This window comes from Astatotilapia calliptera, chromosome 7 (assembly GCF_900246225.1).
Source record: "Astatotilapia calliptera chromosome 7, fAstCal1.2, whole genome shotgun sequence".
In the NCBI taxonomy this organism is placed as follows: Eukaryota; Metazoa; Chordata; class Actinopteri; order Cichliformes; family Cichlidae; genus Astatotilapia; species Astatotilapia calliptera.
Genome location: NC_039308.1, coordinates 17,938,791 through 17,965,825, shown reverse-complemented (window position 1 = coordinate 17,965,825; position 27,035 = coordinate 17,938,791). Strand labels below are relative to the sequence as shown.

At 41.5% G+C, this 27,035-nt stretch overlaps 1 protein-coding gene across 1 annotated transcript; it reads left to right on the top strand.

Moving 5' to 3' along the window:
• Nucleotides 1-12,486: 12,486 nt before the first annotated feature.
• Nucleotides 12,487-17,755, top strand: amacr (alpha-methylacyl-CoA racemase). The gene is made up of 3 exons (XM_026173517.1): nucleotides 12,487-13,434; nucleotides 14,466-14,652; nucleotides 16,613-17,755. The coding sequence occupies exons 1-3, from the start codon at nucleotides 13,339-13,341 to the stop codon at nucleotides 17,020-17,022; spliced, it is 693 nt and encodes a 230-aa protein (XP_026029302.1). The 5' UTR covers nucleotides 12,487-13,338; the 3' UTR covers nucleotides 17,023-17,755.
• The last annotated feature ends 9,280 nt before the right edge of the window (nucleotides 17,756-27,035 follow it).

Sequence of the window (27,035 nt, the reverse complement as noted above, 5' to 3'; positions counted from 1 at the left end):
CTAAAAATTCATATTTTAATGATAAATTGTCAACACTTGAAGATTCCCCCATCTCTTCTGAACAAAACGGTGTAAGAATGACCGCTCTAGCCGCTATGGTTAGGAAATTATGGTCATTTGTTTGAGGGGAATCCTCACTATGTGAAATAAACTGAAAGAAGCAGGTCTATGTCTCTGTGCTGCGTGTGTAAAAAGATGCACCTGTTTTGGCGGGAAAACGTAAACAGCCTCTCTGATTGGTGGATTCAAATTCAGCAGTTCCCAGGCTGACCTAGAAACTTAGTCCTCTCTCCCTGTGTGTGTGTGTGTGTGTGTGTGTGTGTGTGTGTGTGTGTGTGTGTGTGTGTGTGTGTGTGTGTGTGTGTGTGTGTTTAGTGGGAGAGAGAGGACCCTGCCCTTATTTGGCAGCATGTCATTGTAGGATTTAAATTGAACATAGTTAGACTGGTTGACTGGATTAGAGCCTGTGTTTGTGTGTCCCTCTGTGCATTTGTGTTTCAATAAGTTATTACTATTCTGCTAAATCATAGTATTTCTGCTTTTCATAGGATTTATGCCTAATATAGTATTTCTGCTAAATTATAGTATTTCTGCTTTTTATAGGATTTGTGCCTAACATAGTATTTCTGCTAAATTATAGTATTTCTGCTTTTTATAGGATTTGTGCCTAACATAGTATTTCTGCTAAATTATAGTATTTCTGCTTTTTATACTATTTGTTCTAAATTATAGTATTTCTGCTTTTTATAGGAGTTGTGCTTAATATAGTATTTCTGCTAAATTATAGTTTTTCTTCTTTTTATAGTATTTGTGCTAAAACATAGTATTTCTACTAAATGTAGTATTTATGCTTAATAATAGTATTTCTATATATTTCTGCCAGGTCCCCAGGCAGCCAATCCTCTGTGAGGACTGAGACATTCAAATTTTCAAATCAGGGCCTGCACAGTTTCCCAGCCAATCAAATAAGTGTCCTGAGGCATTCAAATTTGCATATTGGGGCCTTCGTGGTTTCTAAGCCAGCCAATCATATATGAGGGCTGAGGAATTCAAATCCACAAATCAGGGCCTGCACGGCTTCCCAGCCAGCCAATCACATATGTGGTCTCAGGCATTCAAATTTGCATATTGGGGAATTCGTGGCTTCTAAGTCAACAAGTCATCCATGTCATATATCTCTAAAAATTCATATTTTAATATTAAATTGTCAACACTTGAAGATTCCCCCACCTCTTCTGAACAAAACTGTGTAAGAATGACCGTTCTAGCCCCTACGGTTAGGAAATTACGGTCATTTGTTTGAGGGGAGTCGTCACTATGAGAAATAGACTGCAAAAATCCTGTGTCTCTCTGTGCTGCTGCGTGTGTAAACAGATGCACCTGTTTTGGTGGGGAAAAGTGCACAGCCTCTCTGATTGGTGGATTCAAATTCACCAGCTCCCAGGCTGACCTAGAAACTTACTTCTCTCTCCCTGTGTGTGTGTGTGTGTGTGTGTGTGTGTGTGTGTGTGTGTGTGTGTGTGTGTGTGTGTGTGTGTCTGTGACAGAGAGAGAGAGAGAGAGAGAGAGAGGCTTTTAATGGGATGATCTCATTCTAAGATTTAAATTCAATATATTTAGACTGGTTGACTGAATTGGATCTTGTGTGTGGGTCTCTATGTGCATGTGTGTTTCCTCATGTGTACATATTTGTGATTGTGTGGCTGTAATAAATTTTTTTGCAGATTTTTGTCATTTAACAAGTATATTTGAGGGACCCTCAGCATGTTCAGCATTTTTTCAGCTGTCCATTTTGCTTTTCCAATTTTTCTGTTTAACTTATTACTATTGTGCTAAATCATAGCATTTCTGCTATTTTATAAGATTTGTGCTTAATATACTATTTCTGCTTTTCATAGTATTTGTGCTTAATATAGTATTTCTGCTAAATTTAGTATTTCTGATTAATTATAGTTTTTCTACTAAATCATAGTACAGTATTTCTGCTTTTTATGGGATTTGTGCTAAAACAAAGTATTTCTACTAAATGTAGTATTTGTGCTTAATCATGCCATTTCTGCTTTTTATAGGATTTGTGCTTAATATAGTATTTCTGCTAAATTATAGTATTTCTGCCAAATTATAATATTTGTGCTAAAACATAGTCTCAATTTAAAATTACAAGATTCATAGTTCATCACAGTGTCTCTGGTAAATCACAATATTTCTGCTCTGTTGTACTATTTTTCTAAATCATAGTGTTTCTGTAATGTTTAAGTATTTTTGGCTAAATATATTCTTTCTGTTATCTTATACTATTTCTCCTAAATTCTTGTATTTTTGAGAAGTTATCATGTTTCTGGTAAGTTACAATATTTCTGCTAAATTCTGCTATGCTATTGTATTTCTGCCAAGTATTATGTTTCCTCTAAGATATTGCAGTTCTGCTAAGTTATTCCATTTTAGCAAAGTTCTTTTGCTTCTGCAAAGTTTTTACAATTTCTGCAACTTTTCAGCTTTTTCAGCTACTTTTTGCATACAGCTTCAGCTTTAAGCATCCACACTGCATTTTCGCAGGAAATGCAAATTTTTCTAGTTATTATTCTTTTTCCACCTGAAATTTTGGACCTTAACTCGCCCCACAGTTTTGAGACAAGGTTCACATATGATATATCATTGTGTGCGGCTGGAGCTGGAATGAGTTGCTATGACTTTTGGTGTTTATTACTTCTATAGTTTTTTAAATATGAATATTTTAATGCAAGTTTTTTCCCATTGAAATGAATGGAGAACAAGAAAACTTCATTTGTGGTGTGCTGGCTCACTCTAGTGGTATGTCGGGAGTAATGCGAGGCGGCCGCTGTGTCCCTGTGGACGCTTTTATTTTGTATAACTACCGGAAGTAGTTCCTGTGTACTGACGCTAGCTGGGTAGCTAGCGCCGCGTCGCTTAAAAAGCAGCCGGGCTTGTCTTAAACTTAAGAGGCTGACACTCGCTAAACCACCCGATCGCTCGCCAAGCGACTGTTTCACACTGGACTTATTTTTCGTTTATATGGGCCGATGATGCTGGTCGATGAGGAAAAACTGAGTTGTTTGGTGGTGGCTAACGCGGAGCTAGCTAGCCACCGGTATGTGTCTCTTTCCCCTCATATGTGGGGAAAGAAACATGTGAGGCGGCCGCCGATCGACCGGTTTTCAGGTGAGAATGTAGGTGTGTAAACGTCAAATATCTGCTCGTTTTGTCAAAACATCCCATATTAGCAACAGATTTCTCACGATGTTGCTGCTAGCCGGCTAGCTAGTTTGGCCAGCCGGCTAGCTAGCTCGGCTTCGCTCAAAAGCACCCAGGCTTGGCTTTCAGTGAGGCGTCTCTAACTCCTTTCACCCCCGATCGCTCCGCAAACAGTCTTTGTCTTAGCTGGACTTATTTTTCGTTTATATGGGCCGATGATGCTGGTCGATGTGGAAAAAATAACTGAGTTGTTCATATACCGGTGGCTAGCTAGCTCCGCGTTAGCCACCGGTATATGTCTCTTCCCCTCGTATGCGGGGAAAGAAACACCGATCGACCGGTGGTGGCTAACGCGGAGCTCAATCGTGGATAAGGGAAACCCAATGCAGGAGAAGCAGGCGGCTGGTGAAATGAATTTCAGGTAAGACGTTATTAACTGCACTCTATTTGGGTCAGATATAAACCGAGTTTAGGTGTAGTTTATTTTCGTTGTGCTGACAGTTACAATAACTGTACTGCGTGCTAGCTAGCACGACGGAGTTTCTATACAGCTGTGCGCGCTAAGTTACTGATTTTGAACTTTATGACAGCCTCCCCTATTTTCAGGCGAGAATGTAGGGGTGTAAACTTCAAATATCTGCTCGTTTTATCAAGAAGTCCCATATTTTATCAAGAAGTCCCATATCTCTCACGATGTTACTGCTAGCGCCGCATGGCAGCTAGCTGGCTAGGGCGGCTTGGCTGACACCTAGGCCGGGCTGACTGATACCCAGGCCGGCTCACGCTCTCGTTTCACCACCGCATGGCGGCTAGCTGGCTAGCGCGGCTTGGCTGCCACCCAGGTCGGGCTGGCTGACACCCAGGCCCGCTCACGCTGTCGTGTCACCCCTAGTCTTTCGTGATGACTCTTGGTTGGCTGCTGGACTTATTTTTCATTTATATGGGCTGGTGATTCAGTATGAGTGTCCGGTGAACTGAATGTCAGGTAAGACGTTATGTATATGTAAGGTAGTGACTGGAATAAGTCACAAGGTGTCGCTGTTGAGCTGCATATATGTTGTAAATTTTAGCAATTTTGACCATTTGTCCTCTGCAGGACACCGTAGTTCAGATTTCTCGTTCGCGTGGGCGCCATCTTGGTTCAGTGTTTACTGTGATGTGCAAAGGTAAGCACTGTCAGTGGCGAACTGCATTGGTTTTGTTTAAAAATAAGTGTTCCACTGTGTAAAATAGCGGTTTGTCATTTAAGCCGAGCAAATATTTTGTTTGAGAGGTTCATGTATTGTCTGAGAGTATGAGACAAAGATATACTTTTCTTTCTTACTCTCATATAAAATATTTAGCTTTTATTAAATAGTTATCTGAATCTTACAACCAAAGTTTGTATAATAATACACAAGATTGGCTGTAGACCATTGTTAATCATTCAGAACACTGTGTAAAAATAACAAAAAACAAAAAGTGAATGAAAAGTGCATAAATATTTATTTTACGTGTTTGATGTGTGTGGCAGGGCGTGGTCTGCAGTGCCGCTGCAGGGGAGGTGGACCCACCTCAGCGGCATCTGCAATCACGCCTCTCAGGTGTAAAGTCTGTGCTCTCTCTGCTTTTTTTTTTTTTGTGTGTGTGTGTATGTGTCGGGCTATGAGATGAAAAGCTACAGCCGGCTGTGTGGGTACAGCAACTATGTGTGAAAAGTGGTCCATAACGTAATGCTTCAAAGTGTGTTCATGCAAACATTGTCGGGTCTGCTTATGAACCTCTGCGCACAGCGTCTACAAATTGGGGCTGTACGAAGTCACCTCATCTTTACACAAAACTGTAAGCTGTCATCTGTGAGGCGCGAGCGGTGTTTGGTTTTACCATAGTTCATGGTGGAGAATGGCTGCTCCGGTGAGTTTTGCTCTCTGTAGCCGTTTGAATGGCAAACTATACTGATTAGCGGCGGCATAGGCACACTTAAAATTTCTTCAGAAATTTTCGCTTTCTAGTTTATGTTATTCTTTCTAACTTGATTTTCAAAGGTTTGAGGCTGGCAGAGTGGCAACTTCTTGCATTTTGTGCCAGTACTTACAGCTTTATTTTGTGCCTGATATGGCTGTCAGTATTGCTGCTAGGAGCATTTGTTCATTTGGGCTTCCAAGAGGAGAATGTTATGTTGGTGCAGGTGGACTGCTTGAAGCTGTGGGGTGGTGCCAGAGCTGTGGCTCTGTCCTGTTGTTCTTTATGCAGTCTCAATCAGTTCCTTCGCCCACCTGTTTTTCATCTCCTTCCTCTGCTACTTTAAATGACCTGATTCAGTCTCACGGCTCTTCAGCCTTGAGTTTTGAGGCAAGCTGAAGGTTGAGGTTAGTTCCTGCAGTTTTGTTGGTCCTGGTGAAGTGCATCCTATCCACTCGTTAGTCCCTGGATAAGCTTCTGATTATTCACTAACCTTTCAGCATGTGGCATTTTCTCTCCCCCACTATCCAGCTTACTGTCTTTTTGTTGCTCTTTTTGCACTTCACTATTCTTTTTTCAACCATTTTCGTTCTGTTAATGCAAATGGAATGAAACTTCCCAAAGGTGTGTATTTTTTTGGATTTTTTAATTTTCAACATCAGCTCCTTAATAATATCAATAATATTCACTATACACCAAATTGTTCCTCTTGATTATATCGTGGCTATTTTTGGCCAATTGAAACCCATTATAACCACCTTTTTTTGATTCGTTGTTACTGACAGTACTATATCAGGCGATTTAGGTAAAAATGCTTTCATTCTAAACTCAACACATGAAAATTGTAGTTTTTTGTTCATTTATGTTGTAATTTATGTTAGGTCAGTCTGTCTAGTCTGTCTAGCTAGCCAGCTAACTAGGCCTCTTAGTTAGCTAGTTTAGAGTTTTTTTGTTAAATTATGTTGTAAATTTATGTTGCATGTAGCACCTTGGTTCCTGGAGGAACGTTGTTTCGCCTCACTGTGTACTGTTAAACTGTATATGGTTGAAGTGACAATAAAGCCAACTTGACTTGACTTAATGTTTTTTACCAAATTACATCATTTACCCATTTTTGGCCAAGCAAGCGATTTCATGTAATATTCCGAGTTTCTAGTAGCGGCCTTTGATGGCTTACCACACTCCAATGGACCAAAAATAATGAAACAATTTTGACATAGGTTTGATCTTAAGGATCTAATAGTTTGTGTTTGAGCATGACATTGCAGCACAAACATGTATTTGCAAGATAGACTGTGTTACGTTCCCCCCGAAGGGGTCTAGGCATATGAGTGAGGGGACCAGTAACAAATGAGTCCGGAATCAGAATGAAAAGGAAAACAGACAGAGTTGTTCTGTATTAATAGAACTTTATTACGAAATGGTACAGGTGGATTACAAACGACATTAACATTAACTTAAAGGGCCGGCAACGCCGTCTTACCAACAACGCCAAAGAAACAAAGAAAACGCTCGCAGCCACGAAAGGCAGGAAGACTACCAAACAAACACAATAAAAAAGGCGGCACTTCCCACACTTCCTACCCTACTCCCCACCACGGGGAGACACTCTCAGGGCCCACAAGCCCGTCTGCTCACTGGTCAGAAAGAGGCTGTCTGTCCAACATCTAGCACCGAAATGCGTAGAGCCACCGAGGAAAAAAGCCACCCTGCTCACAGCTCATCCCCAGTTTAAATAGCCTCAGAGGATGATTGCTGACTGGAGTCAGGTGGCAAACGAGGCTAATCAGCAGCAGCTGTGTCCTGGGGAGAGAGGAGTGAGAGAGACAGAGAGGGGTAGGAGTGGCAAGAGGGGTGGAGGCGGGGAGAGTGGGCAAACACCCCACCCACACACTCCCACAGCCTCACAGAACGTAACATTCCCCCCCCTTTCATTGAAGCCCTACCAAAACAACAACAACAACAACAACACGTCGTGTCCAAACACCAGGGTAGCTGGGCTGAACCCCAAAGACTCCTGCTTCACATCACGTATAGCGAACAATACAAACGGGACCCCGTCATCCCAGCTTTTTCCGGTGTCGTGGCAATACTTACTCAACATCGCCTTGAGAGTTTGATGCCACCGCTCCAGTGCACCTTGTGACTCTGGGTGGTAAGCACTAGACACAGAATGAGAAACTCCAAGGGACCGTAGAGTCCGATTAAAATCCCTGGACATGAAATTGGTACCCTGATCTGTCTGCACGGTTTTCGGGAGGCCAAAGGTGGTAAAGAATTTGACTAGTGCTTTGGTAATGCTTGCTGTCGTGATTTTCCGCAGAGGAATCGCCTCTGGGTATCGAGTGGACACACACATTATGGTTAACAAGAACTGATTCCCTGCCCGCGTCTTTGGTAAGGGGCCAACACAGTCTACCAGGATATGCTCAAAAGGTTCACCGACAGCAGGGATAGGACGTAGGGGGGCGGGGGGCACCGCCTGGTTCGGTTTACCCACAAGCTGGCAAGTGTGACAGGTGTTACAAAACTGCACTACATCTGCTTTCATTGCCGGCCAAAAGAAATGCTGCAGTATACGGTCATATGTTTTAGTGACACCCAAATGACCTGACCATGCGTGATCATGTGCTAACTGCAGCACATGCCACCGCAGACTGGTCGGAACCACCAACTGCCGCACTACGCTCCAGTCTTCTCCAGGCCTTGGGGTCCACTTGCGCATCAATAAACCTTCCCAAACGAAAAATGTCTGCCTCTTGCTCCCCTCACCTCCCTTATCCTGAGCTGCTGCGGTAAAACACTGAACTAATGAAGGGTCTTCTTTCTGAGCCTTCACAAGTGCTTCCCGGGTGAGCAGAAAAGGAGCTCCAGACACAGGAGCTGGCTCAACCACACTGTGAGCTAACTCTAAGGCTCCATTATCTCCCTCATCGGTGCAGGGCATCACATCCTTCTCTAGAATAGAGCCGATCACTGATTCTGACAAATCAACCCCCCCACCTTGTTGCTGGGCACGTGAACGAGTCAGAACGCTCACCGGGAACACATCCGGGTGCTGCAGGCTGAGGGCATCTAACACAGGCTCTATAACAGGATTGTTGGTCACCTCAGGGGTAGGGTAAACTTTCCCACCCGCGATATCATTTCCCATTATAAAATCCACCCCATTAATCGGGAGAGAAGGCCGCACACCCACTGAGAAGAAACCACTCACCAGCTCACTCTGTACCCAGATACGATGGAGGGGAGCAGGCACAAAACTCATCCCAACACCTCTTACAATGATGCTAGAGTCACAGTCAGACTTCTCATTAAATTCAAGCACACTAGCTAGTATGAGGGACTGTGAGCCACCAGTATCACGCAGAATGGTCACTTCACGCTTATCCTCGGTCTTACCAGAAAGCGAAACTATCCCCCTAAAAATGAAAGGCTTAAAACACTCATCCGGGGTCTCAGGGGAAGGGGGCCTACTGACAGGAGGCATGGTTTTAATCAGCCCAACCCCTTTTGGTTTACGTGAAGACGAGACTGATTGTTTCCGTCTGTAAGCTTCACAATCTGCGATCAGGTGGCCAGACTTAAAACAGAAAAAACACTTTCGGTCTGCCTTGGGACGAAACACAAGTACCTCACTCTTTGGGTGCTGTGCAACTGGCACCTCGCTAGCCTTCACTGGGGCATCGCGCCGGTCATACCTACTGACACTGGTTTTATGGACGAGCGCGAACTCATCAGCCAGCGTCGCAGCCTGCTGTAGCGAGGAAACCTTCTGTTCATTAATATATACCGCGATGCGCTCAGCAATGCAGTTCTTAAATTCCTCTATGAGCATTAGTTCCCGGATCGAAGCCAGGTCAGTGGCTTTGCAGGCCGCACACCACCGATCGAAAAGAACACCTTTTTCCCTGGCGAAATCAAGATAGGACTGACCCTGACCTCTTCTCAACCCCCGGAAACGCTGCCTATAGGCTTCTGGGACCAGCTCATAGGCCAGCAGGATAGCCCTTTTCAGCTTGTCATAGTCCAAGCTGTCCTCAGCTGACAACGAGGAACAAACTTCTTGAGCCTTACCCGCCAGCTTACATTGGAGCAAAATGGCCCATGAATCCCGTGGCCAGTGCAAGGCCGTGGCTATTCGTTCAAACGACTCGAAGTAGCTGTCGACCTCAGTGTCACGGAACATCGGAACCAGACGACTGTTTTTCCCTACGTCAAACGGGGTGTCTGCCTGACGAATGGAGGCGGTCGGAGGAAGGGAAACCTGCCGGAGTTCCAGCTGTCGCAACCTCACAGCTGTCTCTGCCTCCACCTCCACCTTCCTCAATTCGACCTCTCTGGCTCTAGCAAGCTCTGCGTCTAAATGCCTAAGCTCCAGCTCTTTCTTTAGCTGGAACTCCCTCTCACGGTCCTCCTTCTCTAACTGGAGACGAGCCAGGCGTACACGGAGCTTAGCATCCTGCTTCGAGCCTTCACTTGATTCAATGGAGAGGGGTTCGAAGCGAGGCAATGTCATGGGTTTGTCCACAGGCAGCCCCTGACCAACAGGTGTCGACACCAATGGACCTACAGCTTGAGCTGACGCCTGCGGAACAGGCTGAGACGCTGCACCATGCTCAAGTGGACTGGCAGATACTGGCAAGGCCACTATCCCTTTCTCCACCAAGCCAGCCACAAGAGCAGCTTTCAGCTCAGCCTTACGCAGAGCTGTGGAAACAGAAATGCTATAACCTGATGCCACCTCATGCAAATCCCTCTTCCTACAGGCGTCCAGTTGGACAAGCGAGGGGTTTTTATTAAACACGGCAATATCAAAGGTAGCCATCAACTCTAAAAACAAAAAACTACCTGAGGCTAACAATAACAACAAAGAAGCACCACCTCCAATACACAAATGAGAAAACAGGCGGGAAAAGTGTGGCCAGAGGTTAACCAATAAATAAAAGTACCGCCGACCCTCTCCCCAGACCTGCCTACTAAAATCTTAGCCTAGTTAGCTTCTGGAGTGTACCAGGCTCGAGGCAACTTTAAAGGCTAAGCATCAAGTGCACAAAGCACCGACAAGCCTATCCCCGACAGGGAACTAATCCCCACCCGGGATTACTCCGAAAATAATAAAGGAAAAATAAAAAATGAGTGCCTGAAGGAGGAGCTTACGCTCAGCTAGACACTCCCCTTTGCTAACTGGAGAGAGAGCGCAGCAGATACCATACAACTAAACAAGCCACCGGCAAACAACTCACTAAAACTCAATTGTTGTTCCTTCCATTCATATCCCGGACGAGCCCCCACATTGTTACGTTCCCCCCGAAGGGGTCTAGGCATATGAGTGAGGGGACCAGTAACAAATGAGTCCGGAATCAGAATGAAAAGGAAAACAGACAGAGTTGTTCTGTATTAATAGAACTTTATTACGAAATGGTACAGGTGGATTACAAACGACATTAACATTAACTTAAAGGGCCGGCAACGCCGTCTTACCAACAACGCCAAAGAAACAAAGAAAACGCTCGCAGCCACGAAAGGCAGGAAGACTACCAAACAAACACAATAAAAAAGGCGGCACTTCCCACACTTCCTACCCTACTCCCCACCACGGGGAGACACTCTCAGGGCCCACAAGCCCGTCTGCTCACTGGTCAGAAAGAGGCTGTCTGTCCAACATCTAGCACCGAAATGCGTAGAGCCACCGAGGAAAAAAGCCACCCTGCTCACAGCTCATCCCCAGTTTAAATAGCCTCAGAGGATGATTGCTGACTGGAGTCAGGTGGCAAACGAGGCTAATCAGCAGCAGCTGTGTCCTGGGGAGAGAGGAGAGTGAGAGAGACAGAGAGGGGTAGGAGTGGGCAAACACCCCACCCACACACTCCCACAGCCTCACAGAACGTAACAGACTGGAATAAATAATGATGCTGCAGTGAATTTCTGTCGATGCAGGCTATTGAGCCCAGTCAAACTCAGCTTTGAAGCACATGCTAAAAGCACTTTTACTCAGTATTTTTCATAAAAAGAGACCATACCCAAAATGTTAACTCTAAAAAAAACCAAAACCCAATCACAGGACATTTTGTTCAAACCTGCAGCTGCAGCTGCAGCTGCAGCTCAAACGACAACAGCACTGTTTCTAACATTTTGAGTTATTTTCCAGTGTTAGAAAATCAGCACTGCTCAGTGTTAGCCATTGTTAATCTTCAAAACTGACTAGGTTACTTTTAAACATATAACACTGTCAAAAGTGTTAATTTAACACTCAACAGTGTTGTATTTAACACTCAGAGGTGTGGACCCATATAGACACTCTCCAGTGTTAATTTAACACTGGAGATTTTGCTGTGAATGAAGTGAGAAGAAGGTGCAAAAGGTGCACCTCCAGGATTGCAGCAGCAGCCCCTTGCACCAGGTGTAGAAAGTGTGCTACAAAAACCACTCTACTGTGGTTAGTACATCTTGCTGCTAATGAGGATGAACACAGAAGCACACACTGGAATATAAAATTGTGATTTTCTTCTTGGCCATTCATTCAACCCCCCCCCCCCCCCCCCCCCAGTAACATTGTTACTGTTACTGACCTGCGATGATGATAAAAAAAAATATTAGGTTTCATCATTCATATGCTAAAAAATGTGAACTCTATTACTATTTTCCCCCAAAAGCGTAGTAATAATACATAATCTGACTGGTATTCAAAGGGTATAATATCTGAATTTGAATTATATTTTGGTTTTCATGACTAGGACTGGTGCTAATTTAAAAAATCAAGTCAATGAAAGTAGAAAAATGCTTTAATATATATGAATTTTATAGACATTTGTAACATAAACAGGGGTGGCCATTTTTGGCCACGAACAAGCTGAGAGGGAATTTTTTATGTTCTTCTGTCACTGCACAAAAAAACAAAGACGCATAAAATTCATTGATACTGTTAATTATTGCTACACATCTAACCTCCATCATGGTTAGAAAAGAAATCAGATGGCATGTATTATTTTGAAAAGAAATTGGGGTTTTATGATGTTTTCCATTTATGAGTTCCTAGGATTATGTGATCTAACTGGTATTCAATGGTATTCAATAATCAATGTTGATGTGAATCAATGACATGCGCCAGACTCTACTATTAAACTGGTGTTTAAAGGGTTAAAATTTTTAAAAGTAATAACTATTTTATATTTATGAAAAGAACTGAAGTTAAGCTTTATGCAGAAAAAATGGCAAAAAACCATAAAAATAATAAAAAATGTCATTATTCTATAAGTAGAATAATGCAGATGTTGTTTTTCAAGTTGTTAATGATACTACATAGACAGAACATCAATTTGATTAGTTTATTATATTGCCTTGGATTCTCTTTAATGAAGCGTGAGGTTGTAGAAACACCTGTTGTGGCCTGTTCTATGTGTCAGTGCAGGAGCTGATTAAATGCCCAGCAGTACACCAACTGCATCACAACTACCAACTGTGACACATGTTCGACATGATTTCTAATTTTTCTCTCAACATCACTGGTCTGCTATCAATTATATTATTAGTGTCCATTACTGTCCGTCCGTACCTGACATGCCTATCGTTTTGATGCTTAGGTGGGCTGCAGCCAGTGCCAGCACGCTCTGTATCTGAAGGCAGGGTGCATTACACGCTCATCGTGTGCTTTTCTGCCATTCTGACATACGTGGACATATTTAAATTCACACCTGTGGGCACTTTACAGACAATTTCAGGGAATTTAGAAACATTGATTGTGAAAGAGTCACTTGAAGGTATGATTACCTGTGTGTGCAGCTTCCTTTGCTTTGCTGATTTTCCCCCCATTGTTTAGTAATCTACTCTGAAGCTTCAGTGTTCATTCTCACTGCCCTCCGAGCTCTTTTCAGTGAAACGACTCTGGAAGGCTCGCTCAACACTACACTTTATACTTGGCAGCAGACAACAGACAGGCAGTATTTAGATGATAATAGAAACCACAAAAACAGCTAAATATAACTCAAGATAATAAATACTGGGTGCTTGTTCAGCAGGTGGATACAGACACAAGTCCAATAAGCAGCTGCTTGCTAATGTTTGCCAAATCGATTTAAAAATCTATGATATGTCAGTGTTGTGTTCCTTAGTTATTTGCGTTGCTTCCAAGCGGTTAAAGATATCAATGATTGCAGGTTTTATAGCTTTAAATAAAGACAGACAATGATCTCCTATTTTTCTCCTATTTTTGTGTCAGCTCTTGCTCTTAGAGATCTTATTGAGGGGATGAGTGGATTCAGCTGCTGTATACAGTATGAGGTACACAAGAAAACAGACTATTAACACTGCACTCCACACTTATGGTCTCATTGTTCTAAACCAGAAATGCATTTTTCATGAGTGAAGATCATCAAAAGAGAAAGCAATATTCTTCAAACAATAATTTGGGGGTTTTTTTGGCAGCGAGTAACAGTGAAATCACTGAAGCCCCGACTAGCTGGAGATCTTTCTCCACTCTGCTTTGTCTCTGACGGCTCACAGAGCTGTATTATATAGATGCACAGCTTGTAAAATCCGGGGCTGATGCCAGCATTGGTTTTTATGATAACCATTTGGCCGGTACTAGTGCCTCTGTGCTAATTTAGTGCTGTCGTTGACCCTTCTAGTGCCAGGCAAGTAAAAAAAACAAAAAAAACGTGAGGGGAAAAAACAAAGTCCAAGCACAAGATTAATGTGACTCAAAGCTTAAACTTCAGCCACTGCCATAGTTAAATGTTAATTATGTGGTATGTATGTTTAGCTGATGTATTGATAAATCCAGTTAAACGTATTTGCTCATGTAACCCTTAATAATAAGCATGCTGTCAATTAGAGGTCACACAAAGTGATTGTAATCAGCAGTAAGAGAGTGATGGTAGTTACTCTCTTACTGCCTTTGCAGAAGCACTATTGCTGACTGATTCCCTCCCAGCAATGTTATTATTTGCATTTTTTATGTCATGCATTCATTATTTTTTTGATCAAGCTTTTTCTGTTTACTCAGCAGCAGTGGAAGCGGCACCAGTTTAAATAAGCTCTGAATACAGAAAGCTGTGTTAGTATTTAGAATGTGATTTGTGCGTGTCGTTGTTGCACTGACACCACATTTCATCTTTGCTTTGTATTTTCTGTTCTCTAAAGATTTTCATGCCAACCTGCTTAAAAAAACAATATCCTCTGTCATATGTGTGACAGTTATCTACACTCACACTAATGAATTAAAGGAAAAAATAAAAATGAAAAGAAAATTGTTTCTTTTTTTTCAATGACATGAAATATGAATCCCTGTCTTCCTGTCTCATACTCTTCAGGTGGAAGGAGCAGCATATATGGGTTCGTTTTTATGGAAATCTCGTAGTATTGGTTTGTGGAACCGGTCTAGAGGAGAAAATATGTTGGACAGTGGAGCTCCCTTCTACGATACCTACCAGACTTCGGATGGACAGTTCATGGCTGTTGGTGCCATTGAACCTCAGTTCTACAAACAGCTGCTTAAAGGTTTGTTGACTTATTTGAATCAACCATAGGAAACATTTATGGTGGCTAAGAATCAAGTTTAAGGTTCAATCCAAAAATGAATGAATCAGAAAACTGCCTGTAACCCATCCAATCATGACTCTGATCAATATTTGAGCAAAGTGAAGCATTACAGTACACTGCCAAAGTCTCGAGCTAACCCTCATTGCTTCATATTTTACTTGGAAAATTGGAAATGAATGCAGCGATTTGTTGAAACAGGCAAACACTGAAACTGAATTCTTATAACAACTTTTATTCTTCAACACAGCTTGGATTCTCCTACACAAGCTTTTTTTTGTTGTCATTTTTAAGTGGTCGTCAGGAATATTTCTCCTGACTTGTTGAAGATCATTCAAAGCCCTTCTTTGGATGTTGGCTGCTTTTTGTTTTGTTCTCTGTCAAGATGATCTTTCAGTAATATCTTTTTCAGTGATAACTCTTTCAGTAATCTTGAGGTCTGGGTTCTTTCTATCCAGGTATTCTTTTACTGCATTGACAGTGTGTTTTGATGCTGAAAAATGAAGCCGTTGCCAATCAGATGCTTTCCGGGTGGAATCACATGGGGGATCAAAATCGGACAGTAGTTTTCTACTTTCGTAATTCCATCGGTTTTGAAAACATGCCCAACACCTCTGGCGGAAATGCAGGCAGAAACAGAAAATTTAGCATACCTCAGCCTTCTCTCCCTGTTTGCCTTCCTCAACAACAGCGTTTTTAGAGCCACGCTTCCACTGAGACTAGTTCTGATGAGGCTTCAGTGGATGAATCAACTGAAGGGCCAGATGCATCTCTCAGCTTCTGTGTCAGGTGTGGATTTTTTTTTTACCTTTTTCATAAGGACGTGACTTTCAGATACTGCTCATCTGCTGCAGAGTTTTTTGGTCCTGTCACTTTTTTTTCCTATCCACCTGTCCAGTTTCCTCAATATTTTTTACATAATGTACATCATGCACATGTGTCAAGTTTTCAGCTAATGGCTCAATGGTGCAAAAGCTATTGAAGACCTGTCAAACTGTCATCCCCTGAGTTAGGTGCCTTTTTGAGGCTTGGGCGATTCATAGGTCAGTATTATGTGGCACAACATTTCTCTAAAAATGGCCAAAAAAGAATGACGAGCCGCCTCTTATCTCTCAGTAATATGAAGCGTTGGTAGGTCTGCACGGCTTCAGGGTGCAGCATGTCACCATCAATTTCTAGGTCAATGCCTGAGAGTAGTTTGTCATCATGAAACTGCCCCAGTGGGAAATGTCCCGTGGGAAGAATTTCCAGAGAATTTCCAGAGCTGGCGGGACCTCATTCTAAGGACCCGCACTTCCAGGACCCCGCATTCACAGTGCCACCACGTTGTGGGATGGATTATCTCAATATGGCAGATGTGCCCACTACCACACATTTGGACTGATTTGTGACCACTGTTTGGGAGGGATGGTTATATTGTGTATCTGGAATGAATTTTAGGTCTCTACGTCCATCCCATGGGGAATGGGAGCAAAAACAAAAGTGTTGCGTTTATATTTTTGTTCAGTGTATATATATATATATATATATATATATATATATATATATATATATATATATATATATATATATACCTTTTATGTATTCATTATATGAAAATACTGCACTGCTGATCACTCCTGTCTGTCGTATTTGGCCGAAAGAGAAATTGTGCATAAGAAATTACAGAAAAAAAACTGCTATATTAAAGTCAGTGCTTAAATCCTGCACATGGAGTCATTATTCATTATTTAGTAGAGCAGTAACGAGTGGTTAAAATGATTACATCATGTGGCCAACTTGGACCTTCAGCAAGATCAGCAGCCCATACTGAGATGAAAGTGTTGGCTGCTTCTGCACCAGCTTGTTATACTGAAGTTTATTTAACTTGATATTACTTTTGGGTCATAAAAAGTTTTGTTTTTTTGTTTTTTCTTTCTAGGCTTAGAGTTGGATGCTGGAGAGTTGCCTTCTCAGATGAGCTTTGATGATTGGCCAGAGCTCAGACGAATCTTCACAGAGCGTTTTGCCTCAAAGAGCCAGGCGGAGTGGTCAGAGATTTTTGATGGGACTGATGCTTGTGTTACACCTGTGTTGTCTTTTGACCAGGTGAGCTCACACCCACATAACCGGGAAAGAGGCTCTTTCATGAAGGACTCCAGTGGGGAAGAAAGCCCCCGACCAGCCCCGGTTCTGTCTCGCACTCCTGCTGAGCCTTGCCTCACCTCCGACCCCGTTACTGGAGAACACACGGCTGAGGTCCTACAGGAGTACGGCTTCACATCCCCACAGATAAACCAGATGCTGTCAGCAGGAGTCATAGAGTGCAATGCTGTGAAGGCAAAGCTGTAAACAAACAATCAAAACAGTCAAGTTATAAATGTTTGAAAATCACACAGTGGCACCACCTTTTAAGATTTGAAGGAATCAGTAATTAAACATGTGATTGACATACTGGAAATAAACAACTGGTTTGGATAAAGCAAAGCTACATGCAGAGCACATTTGAGTGACTAACAGTAAGATTATGTCTAACATAACTGCGAACAAATCAAAAGAGAAACTAAGAAAGTTATTTTCTTTTCATAAGCTAGGATTTCACAGGAGGCTGCTGTGTGCAAAGTAAACAAAGATTTTTACTAATTCACTTCTGCCTATGTGTCTTGATTAGACAAGACGCCCTCAGAATATGTGAGTGAATTTTTTTTTTTGCAAAGCACACCTACTCTATTAATCATAAACTACTGATATCTGCTAAATTATCCAGCTCAGGGTGAGCAATGGTCATACATAGCAAAAGAGGATTGGATATCTCCTGAAAGCTCAGCAGTACCAATAACTTTAAATTAATCAGACTTTGTTGTTGTTTTGCTCTCCCACAACAGCTTTTGATTTGTGTGCACTAATTCTGACACACAGATTGTTTAGAAAAAATGGTTGTAGCCAGACATGATGTCACCCACTAAAATCATCTTTTCAAGACGTTGGCTTGGGGTTTCAAAGCTCACCCTGCGTTTTTTTATTCTAAAGAAGGCCATAATTTACACGATGAATGTCAAGCTGTATTAAATGAGATCAGAAACCAGTGTTCGTGATTCATCGGTAAACTGTTTACTGAAGTTTTCAATTAGCATTAGGCTTGTTTATATCCAGAGGAGCTGCCCCCTGCTGGCTAATTGAAAGAATGAAGTTCTGAGGGACTTCCATGGGCTTAACTTTTCAAAACCACATGGAGACCTGTGTCTAACATTCAGTAGATCCGACTTTCGTGTTGCACTAACTGCACATTTCAGAGACAGGAAACGTTACGCCTACAAAGTGAAAGTAAAACTACTGCATTGATTATGTTGACAGGAGGCAACTTGGTCCTTTTTCGTGTAAGTGAAGTTTAAGTCACTTACCAATATCTCTCTTGCAAGCTACTAATGCAACTCTGCAAGCTCAAGTTAGGAGGCTCTGAAGATGATTCAGATTGACTAAATAAATTACTCAGTAGCTCATTGGGTATACATGTTCAGCTGCTTGTTAATCCTAATCCAATTAGCCAGTCACCTGCTGAAGTTCAAACTGAGCATCAGAATGGAGATGGAAGCTGATTTAAGTGATTTTAAACAGGGCACAGATGTTGATATTTCAGAAACGGCTGACCCGGCAGGCTGGCTGCCTGCTCAGCCCTCTCTAAAGTTCAAAGGTAATGGTCCTAAAAAGAGAAAATATCCCCTGAATGGCAGTTATTTGGGTGAAAATGTTTGGTTGATGCCAGAGCCCCGATTAGAATAACCATTCATTGCAGTCAGTGTATGCTGAAGAGCATTTGTGAATTCACAACACCTCAGATCTTGAAACTGATGGGCTACAGCAGCAGAAGACCACACCGGGTGCTGTTCCTGTTAGATAAGAACAGGAAAAAGGCTGCAATTTGACAGTGAAAGAATGATAACGCATTGCATGCTCCAATGAGTCTCGAATTGCAGGAAATGGTCAGAAATTGATGTAAAAAACAATTCTGCTTTGTATCAATGGTTCATCGTTGTGGCGGTGTAATGGTGTGGGGAATATTTTCTTGACACACTGGACCCCTGAAGCAACTGAGCATCATTTAAATACCAATGTGTCCATGCCAGCTGGCCCAACCCCCTCTGTGACCCTGTGTTGGATAAGAGTTACATAGATACATGCATGCATGTATGTCAGAGGGCCCGGTGGCGCCAGTGTCCGGCAACCTCGCCTCTGTCAGTGCGCCCCAGAGCAGCTGTGGCTACAATGTAGCTTGCCATCGCCAGTGTGTGAATGTGTGTGTGAATGGGTGAATGACTGAATGTAGTGTGAAGCGCTTTGGGGTCCTTAGGGACTAGAAAAGCACTATACAAATGCAGGCATTTACCATTTACCATGTATGTATGATTGATTGACTAACCTTGTAGTTATGTGAAGAGAACAAGTAAACTGCATTACCTAAATACAAATGATGTGGAAGAACATAAGAAATTACCATAGTTATGTTTAGTATGCCTCGAGACAGTCAGTAACATCTCAGAAATATTATTAAATATTTATTTAAAGCCCACTACTAATAAATACAGACCTTTAAATTTAAATTTTAGAGCCCCAATCTGCTCAGCAGAGAAGATGGTGAAGCAAAGAAAAGATGTGCAAATGAGATACTTCCCTCCCTACGTATTCATAAATACTTGCAATCACTCATAGATGTTGTTAGTCGTGCATATTAAAAGTGCTAACGAATTTCCAGAGGATTGAAAACATAAATGAAACATAAACATAGTTTCACAACAGTCTAAAACGTAAAAGAAAAATAGCGTAGGTGTGCGTATATTACAGTCTTATTACAGATGGCTCCCTAAAGTATTTCCTAAGAAGCTGAAAATTTTAAAATACACATACAGGAGGGTAAGGAAATCCTCACAGGAGATATTGCATTCTTTAGGAGCTTTCATTTCTTTTCTCATCTGTAACATTTTGTACATCACAAGTTATTTAGTCATCTTGCTGCATATTTGCATCGCTTCACTGCAGCCCACTGGTGCCGCTAAAGGTTCGAATGATTTTGCTCCTGAAGTAAATCAGTCTTCCCCCCCCCCCCCCCCCCCCCCGACTTCATCGAAAGTTGGCAAACACCTCCACAATGCCTTTTTAAAATGCAAACATATTCCTCTTCCCTGGAGTATTGCAACACGTCTGTCTGTACAGTATATATCATTCCACTGTGATCGCATCCTTTAAAGACAGAACAGGGAAGTACAGCAGGAAGTACTAGCAGTAACAGTGACCCAGTGTGCCGAGCGGTGTGCTTTAATGTCTGCAAAACTAGCAAAGCTTTAATGACTCACCATATATTTTAAATAATTGGCTGTGTTGGGAATACATGTAAACAAGGACGAATGTCATTTGATTGAGAGAGAGCAGAAGTGTGCAAAGATTTAAGGTCAGTCCTTCAGAAATCAAGATTTCTCATTTGCTCCTTATTGACAGACATTTTTTATTCTTCGTAGACAGAGAGTTGAAATGTTTACCTCTAAGATGATGATGACCTGGAATTTGTGGCATTCAAAATCAAATTTACTTCCCAGTAAAGCTAACATCATCTTTGACTCTTTACAACTGAGTGTTTCCCTCCATCTAGCAATAGCAGAGTTGCCAGCTTTGTTTACCTGGTCAGTTTTTACTTGTTCCTGCATTTACTATTACACAGAGGTGGGACCAAGTCATTGTTTTGCAAGTCTCAAGTAAGTCTCAAGTCTTTATCCTCAAGTCTCAAGTCAAGTCTCAAGTAATGTCAGGCAAGTCAGAGTCGAGTCTCAAGTCACTGGTGTAAAAGTCCGAGTCAAGTCACAAGTCTGAAACTTTGAATTTCAAGTCCTTTCGAGTCTTTAAAAAAAAAAAAAAAACGAAAAAATAATGTTGCAGTTATATGCTAAATGTAAATATTAGACCATGTAATTTTAAAATCTGTGTTTTTCTCAACACATGACAAAATAGTGAACTTAGAAAATATACACAAATTGTGAAATTGCACCTCTTTAAAATGCAGCTCAATTAAACCTAGCTCCAAGAGTAATTTTCACCGACAGTTCTGAGATAAGCTGCATGTTATTCTTGGATGCGGTTGTAGGACCAGCTTTAAAATTGCATGACAAAAATATCATACACATTAAAAAAAACTGTATCACCAACGTAGCCTGGAAAACATTTGCTAGTTAGATGAAGTCAGCTATCTCATCTTAGCATATTTATATGCATATTTATAATTATACGCTTCTTGGAGTGAGTGCATACACTCATGAAGTTTAGTAACTTCAGGTCACTGCAACAAGCCCAGGTACAGTTTACCGCCGGATGGGTGCAGGACCTTGAAATGCACCGTGTAGAACGAAAGACCATTGTACGTATCATAAGTTTACCAGTCTCACAAATCGTCATCATAAATACACATTCATTAACCGTTTATTAATAGGACCTTTGAGCTCAACGGTAATTAATTAGTAGTGGAAATAATTTCTGGTAGCGTTACAGAAATGTAGCAGTGACAACAATATTGTATGCTGTAATCACCGCGCGGATAGGAGGCGGCTGGCTTGACCGCGGCTCACAAATGACGGCTCACTTTACCGCAGTCTGTAATGCACTGGGCAATTAGTGATACAAAAAACCTGTTTTATCCTGTGAATAAAAGTATATGTTTTTGTCAATGTACCATAATAACAGAAGCGAAACGCAATATTGTGTCAGGACAATTCACTATTTATGCACAATAAATAAAGGAGCATAGCGCGACAATTTCTGTTCAGCGCCAGACTTGCTTGTAACCTATATCACTAATTATGTTATGAAAATGACGTATTAACTACTAAAAAACACTGACCTTCGTGTAAATGCTTGGAGCAGACTAACCTGTGAGCTGGAGTGTTCTGGGACGTTATATTTGATCTTTGAATGGCTGCAATCCAGGCCATCCGTCGTGTCTTTGTTACTTCGGAAACATGGCTCGAACAATTTCTCTTCAATGACATAATCCGATAACAACCGATCTCTTTACCCGTCGGCTTCCCGTGGCTGTCATGCGACCGGCTATTGCAGTTAATAATACAACAGCTTCTTGACATTTTTGTGTTTCTTTTTATCGCTGTTTAACTGATTTTAATTGAAAGCCTGCGTGCGCTAGTACCGCTTGCCACGAGTTCCCAGAATCCTTTGCGGTTCTACCCGTGAATGACGTCACATTTCCAATCTCTATATAATATGCATGTTGAATTTTATATTTGGGGTAAAATATCAAGTCTTTTCAAGTAAACCGGTTCAAGTCCAATTCAAGTCCCAAGTCATTGGTGTAAAAGTCCAAGTCAAGTCACAAGTCTTAGAACATTTTTTCAAGTCAAGTCTAAAGTCATAAAATTAATGACTCGAGTCTGACTCGAGTCCAAGTCATGTGACTCGAGTCCACACCTCTGCTATTACACATTGTGCTGCAGTGTAAGACCTTGAGACATGTAAGAATGTGAGGAATGTCTGCGTTGTGACTTGAAACATCTGACTCTCATCATGTCAGGTCAAATACAGGGCAACTGAATGTGAGCTTGCATCATGGGATTACCTTTAAACACACTTTCATGTGAACGACTGTCAGAAGTTTTAAGGAATAATGTAAAGCGAGAATGGCTTCAAAAATAATACTGTGATTTTTTAACTATAGCTGTTATGGTGTACAGAGAAAAACAAGTGATCTGCTATGAGGAGGCTTTATGAGGATGCTTTGCTTGAGCTGTAGCTGTTCCAAGTACAGTTGTTGTCAGTACAGTTGTTTACATGTCAAAAATTTAATCCACAAATTTTCAGTAGGCTTGATGTCGTGGCTTTGGCAGTTCCAATAGCTTAATGGTGCCATTTTTACATAACTGCAGGCCATCAGTGCAAACAATTGTACATAAATACAAGTTATTCAGTTATGTCACTGATGTATATAAACTGTCACCCTCAGATGTAAGGAAATTGTTTAGCATGCACAGGAACAACCCAGGAAGCACCAAAGCTTAACCCTGCCATGAAACTGCTGGAAAACCAGCATCATTGTCCACAGTGAAGCAAGTTTTACATCGTCATAGACCGAGAGGGTGCTGACCAAGAACAAAGCTCCTGCTCTGAAGTCAACACCGTCAAGCTTGATTAAAATTTTCAGCATATGGATTAGCCAAATGCCTTCTGAAGAAAAGTGTTTTGGTCAGACGAGACAAAGATTGAGTTATCTGGTCACAATGACAAGAGATATGTTTAGAAGAAGAAAAGTTAGACCTAAGAACACTGTACCAACTGTAAGCATGGTGGTGGTAGCATCATGCTCTGGGACTGTTTTGCTGCCGGTAGTACTGGTACATTGCACAATTTGGATGGAGCAATGAAGGAAAAACACCTCCAATTTTAGCTCCACCTGATATCAACAGCACTGTTCCAAAAAATAGTAATGTCAAAGTATCTTACTGTATATTTTACAGTTTTAAATAGCCATAGCCATAGCCCTGACACTACATACTGCCCTGTCACACCTGGAGAAGAGAGACACGTATGTGAGAATGCTGTTTGTAGATTACAGCTCAGCATTCAATACCATCGTTCCCTCGAAGCTGGACGGGAAACTGCAGGATCTAGGACTGAGCAGCTCCCTCTGCAGCTGGATCCTTAGCTTCCTGTCTGACAGACGCCAAGTGGTCAGACTGGGCAGCATCACCTCATCCCCCATCACACTGAACACTGGTGCTCCACAGGGGTGTGTACTGAGCCCTCTCCTATACTCACTCTACACCTACGACTGCACAGCCACTAACAGCTCCAACATCATTGTGAAGTTTGCGGACGACACTACAGTGGTGGGTCTTATCACCAACAGTGATGAGACGGCTTACAGGGAGGAGGTCAGCGCCCTGACCCACTGGTGTCAAGACAACCATCTCACCCTCAACGTCGCAAAGACAAAGGAGTTGATAGTGGACTTCCGGAGGTGCAGAGAAGTACACACCCCCATCACCATCAACGGCGCTGCTGTGGAGAGAGTGAGCAGCTTCCGCTTCCTTGGTGTACATCTGGCTGAGGATCTTACGTGGTCAGTACACACAAACAAAACAGTGAAGAAGGCGCAGCAGCGCCTCTTCTTTCTCAGGAGACTGAAAAGATTCGGCATGAGCCCCCGCATCCTCAGAACCTTCTATCACTGTGCCATTGAGAGCATCCTCACTGGATGCATCACCACCTGGTATGGCAACAGCACCGCCTACAACTGCAAAGCTCTCCAGCGAGTAGTGCGGTGCTCTGAACGGATAATTGGAGGTGAGCTTCCCTCCCTCCAAGACATCTACAGGAAGCGGTGCCTGAGGAAAGCGGGGAGGATCATCAAGGACTCCAGTCACCCCAGCCATAAACTGTTCAGACTGCTTCCATCAGGAAGGAGGTTCTGCAGCATCCGGTCCCGTACCAGCAGACTGAGAGACAGCTTCTTCCATCAGGCCATCAGACTGCTGAACACTTCATAGACACCTCAGTTTCACTACTGGAACTTCAACATTATGCACTCCATACTGTACAGTAACGCCACTGTTTTGCACATGTCTCACTCTGTATATTTTATTTTATATATTTTATTTATTGTTTACTCTATTTAATTTGTAAAATATGTGCACACACACACACACACACACACACACACACGTAGAAAAATATTTAGTATACACATCCAGAAATGCATACACTATTATATATTGTACATATATTTATTAGTTTCAGATGTAGCCATTCTTGTATTTTGCTTGTTTACATTATTGTATTTTGCACAACTCTGTTGCTTGTGAAGCTCGCACACAAGAATTTCACTCACATGTGCTGTACCAATGTACCTGCACATGTGATGTGACAATAAAAAGTGATTTGATTTGATTTGTTTTGTTTTGTACTGTCTTTCTAGAATATCATGAAATTTACATAAGTAGACTGTGATTTTACATGTCAAAGGTAAAATAACATAACATCACTGTAAATATAGTAAAACACAATTTACTTGTTTTTTAAATATATTTTTTGTACATATGCATATTTAGATTGTAAAAATACATTCACAAATGTATCATGATCTCACAAATATCTGTCCGTTATTTGAAAGATCGAACTGTTGAATTCAAATGTAATGCTATGGAAAAGTATATAACATGATTCCTATAAGCTTGTGTTACATCACATAAGTATTATTATCGTTGCTATTTAGGGCGATCGTGGCTCAAGAGTTGGCAGTTCGCCTTGTGATCAGAAGGTTGCCGGTTCGAGCCCTGGCTCGGACACTCTCGCTATTGTGTCCGTGGTCCAGACTCTTCACCTGGTGCGATATGGCAGCCTCGCCTCTGTCAGTCTGTCCCAGGGCATGCAATCCATTATTATTTAAACCAACTGTTAACTGTATATTTGTACATTTACGTATTATGATTCATATTGCCACATTCATTGACCTTGTTTATAGGTAATTTCATTGTTACGTTAAAATGTTCCTAATTTAATGTCTAAAATCACTTGGAAAAGGCAGAATCTCATGTGAAATTAGCGCAACAAACTCTATTTTCATTACTGAAAATAACTGTATTTTCATGAGAAAGTTATTTTCTGTTATTTTACGCTAGTATTTTGGCGCCCCAGCTGCCGGAACATTACCGTTTTTTTAAGATGTTTTTGTAACAGCTATTAGGCTTAATAGTGAAAACTTGGATACGGCTCCAGCAAGGCACACACATCAAAGCGTGTTTTGGAATAGATAAAAAAAAGGCTAACATTAAACTTCTGAAATGGCCTTCCCAAAGCCCCACCAACTCTCTCTTGACCCCGCGTGGATTGGAGAAAATCCAAAATAAATTCAAACTTGTACATCTAATTCTTGTTTTTAAAGCTATTCAAGATGTATGCTGTACAATCCTGGGAAAAGAACAGTTCAAAGAAATCATTGTGAATGTGTGTGTGAATGGGTGCATGACTGGATGTGTAAAGCGCTTTGGGGTCCTTAGGGACTAGTAAAGCGCAAATACAGGCCATTTACCATTTACCATTAAAAGCTCAAAATTACCGTGACATTTATGCCCATGATGAGTGCATCTGCAGCTCTGACCACAACTATAATGTGAAAACTGCTTTGTATTTAGAATGTCTCTTACAGTTCTTTTAATGCCCACAGACTCCATAGTGCTTACATCGGATGTCTCTACTATAAAGCAGGAATGGGGTTTAGCAAGGTAACTTTAAACTTGGGTTTTCAAAGTTAAAGAAGAGGAAAAATAAGTCTCTAATAAGGATTTTAATTGCCTTGCAACATTTTGAGCTGTTCCTCAGACTTCAGACGCTTTAGAAGTCTTGACGCTTTACTTTGTGGATCTGTCTCTTTTTCTAATAGGCTAGATCTTTTTTTTTAAATCTTTTTTTTATTAAGTATCACTTCAGCATTCGTAAAGCTGAATATTGGGATATATTGGTTGTCTATTCTAAATATGAACATGACAAACACAAACTAATCTATAAAGTGATATCATATGCACAATGTAGAGCAGTCTCAAAGAAAGTGGATTCTCCAGTGTAGTGGTTTACATTTTCACCTAAAATAATAAAAGCTCCCCAGTTTGATCACACAAAGAGAAACCAGTCCCTTTGGCATTGTCTCAAGAAGGGCATCTGGTGTAAAAAATAAAAAATAAAAATCTGTCAAATCAAACATGTGGAGCTGCTTGCCATGATGACCCCTTGTGTGCATAAGGGAGCTGCCGGGAGCAGCATTCATTAGAAAATGAAAATGACCTTTTTCTTCTCACTTCCTACATCTGACTGCTCCCACCTTTACCCCAAGGGATCACATGCACCATCACTTGATTAACTGAAAGTACTTCTGTAGTCAACCACAAGCCCCTTGTGATTTCATGGTTTATTGTACAAGTCGTCCATCATAGCATGTGCTTTGAGGAGCCTTTGCATTAACAATAGCTTTATTTGTATAGCACCTTTTTAAAACACGGAGGTACAAAGTGCTTCAGAGTTTAAATGAAACCACACATTATATATAAGTGTACGTGTTCCAGTAGTCACACATATAGACTTTTATAGATACATCATATGGAAAATATTTCCAAAAAGAGTAAAACAAAGGATTGAGTAGATGCTGACATAATTAGTTTTCAGCAGTCATTTAAAGCAAACCAGTTCACTCAGTGCATCATTTGTCCAGTGGAGGTTCTGAAGTCTTAAAGCCTGTCTCCATTTTTCAAAGGCTGTCGAGCACGGCTTTTTAAATAAAGGTCACATAGATGCATCAGATTCCAAGAAAGACTATCTTATAGATT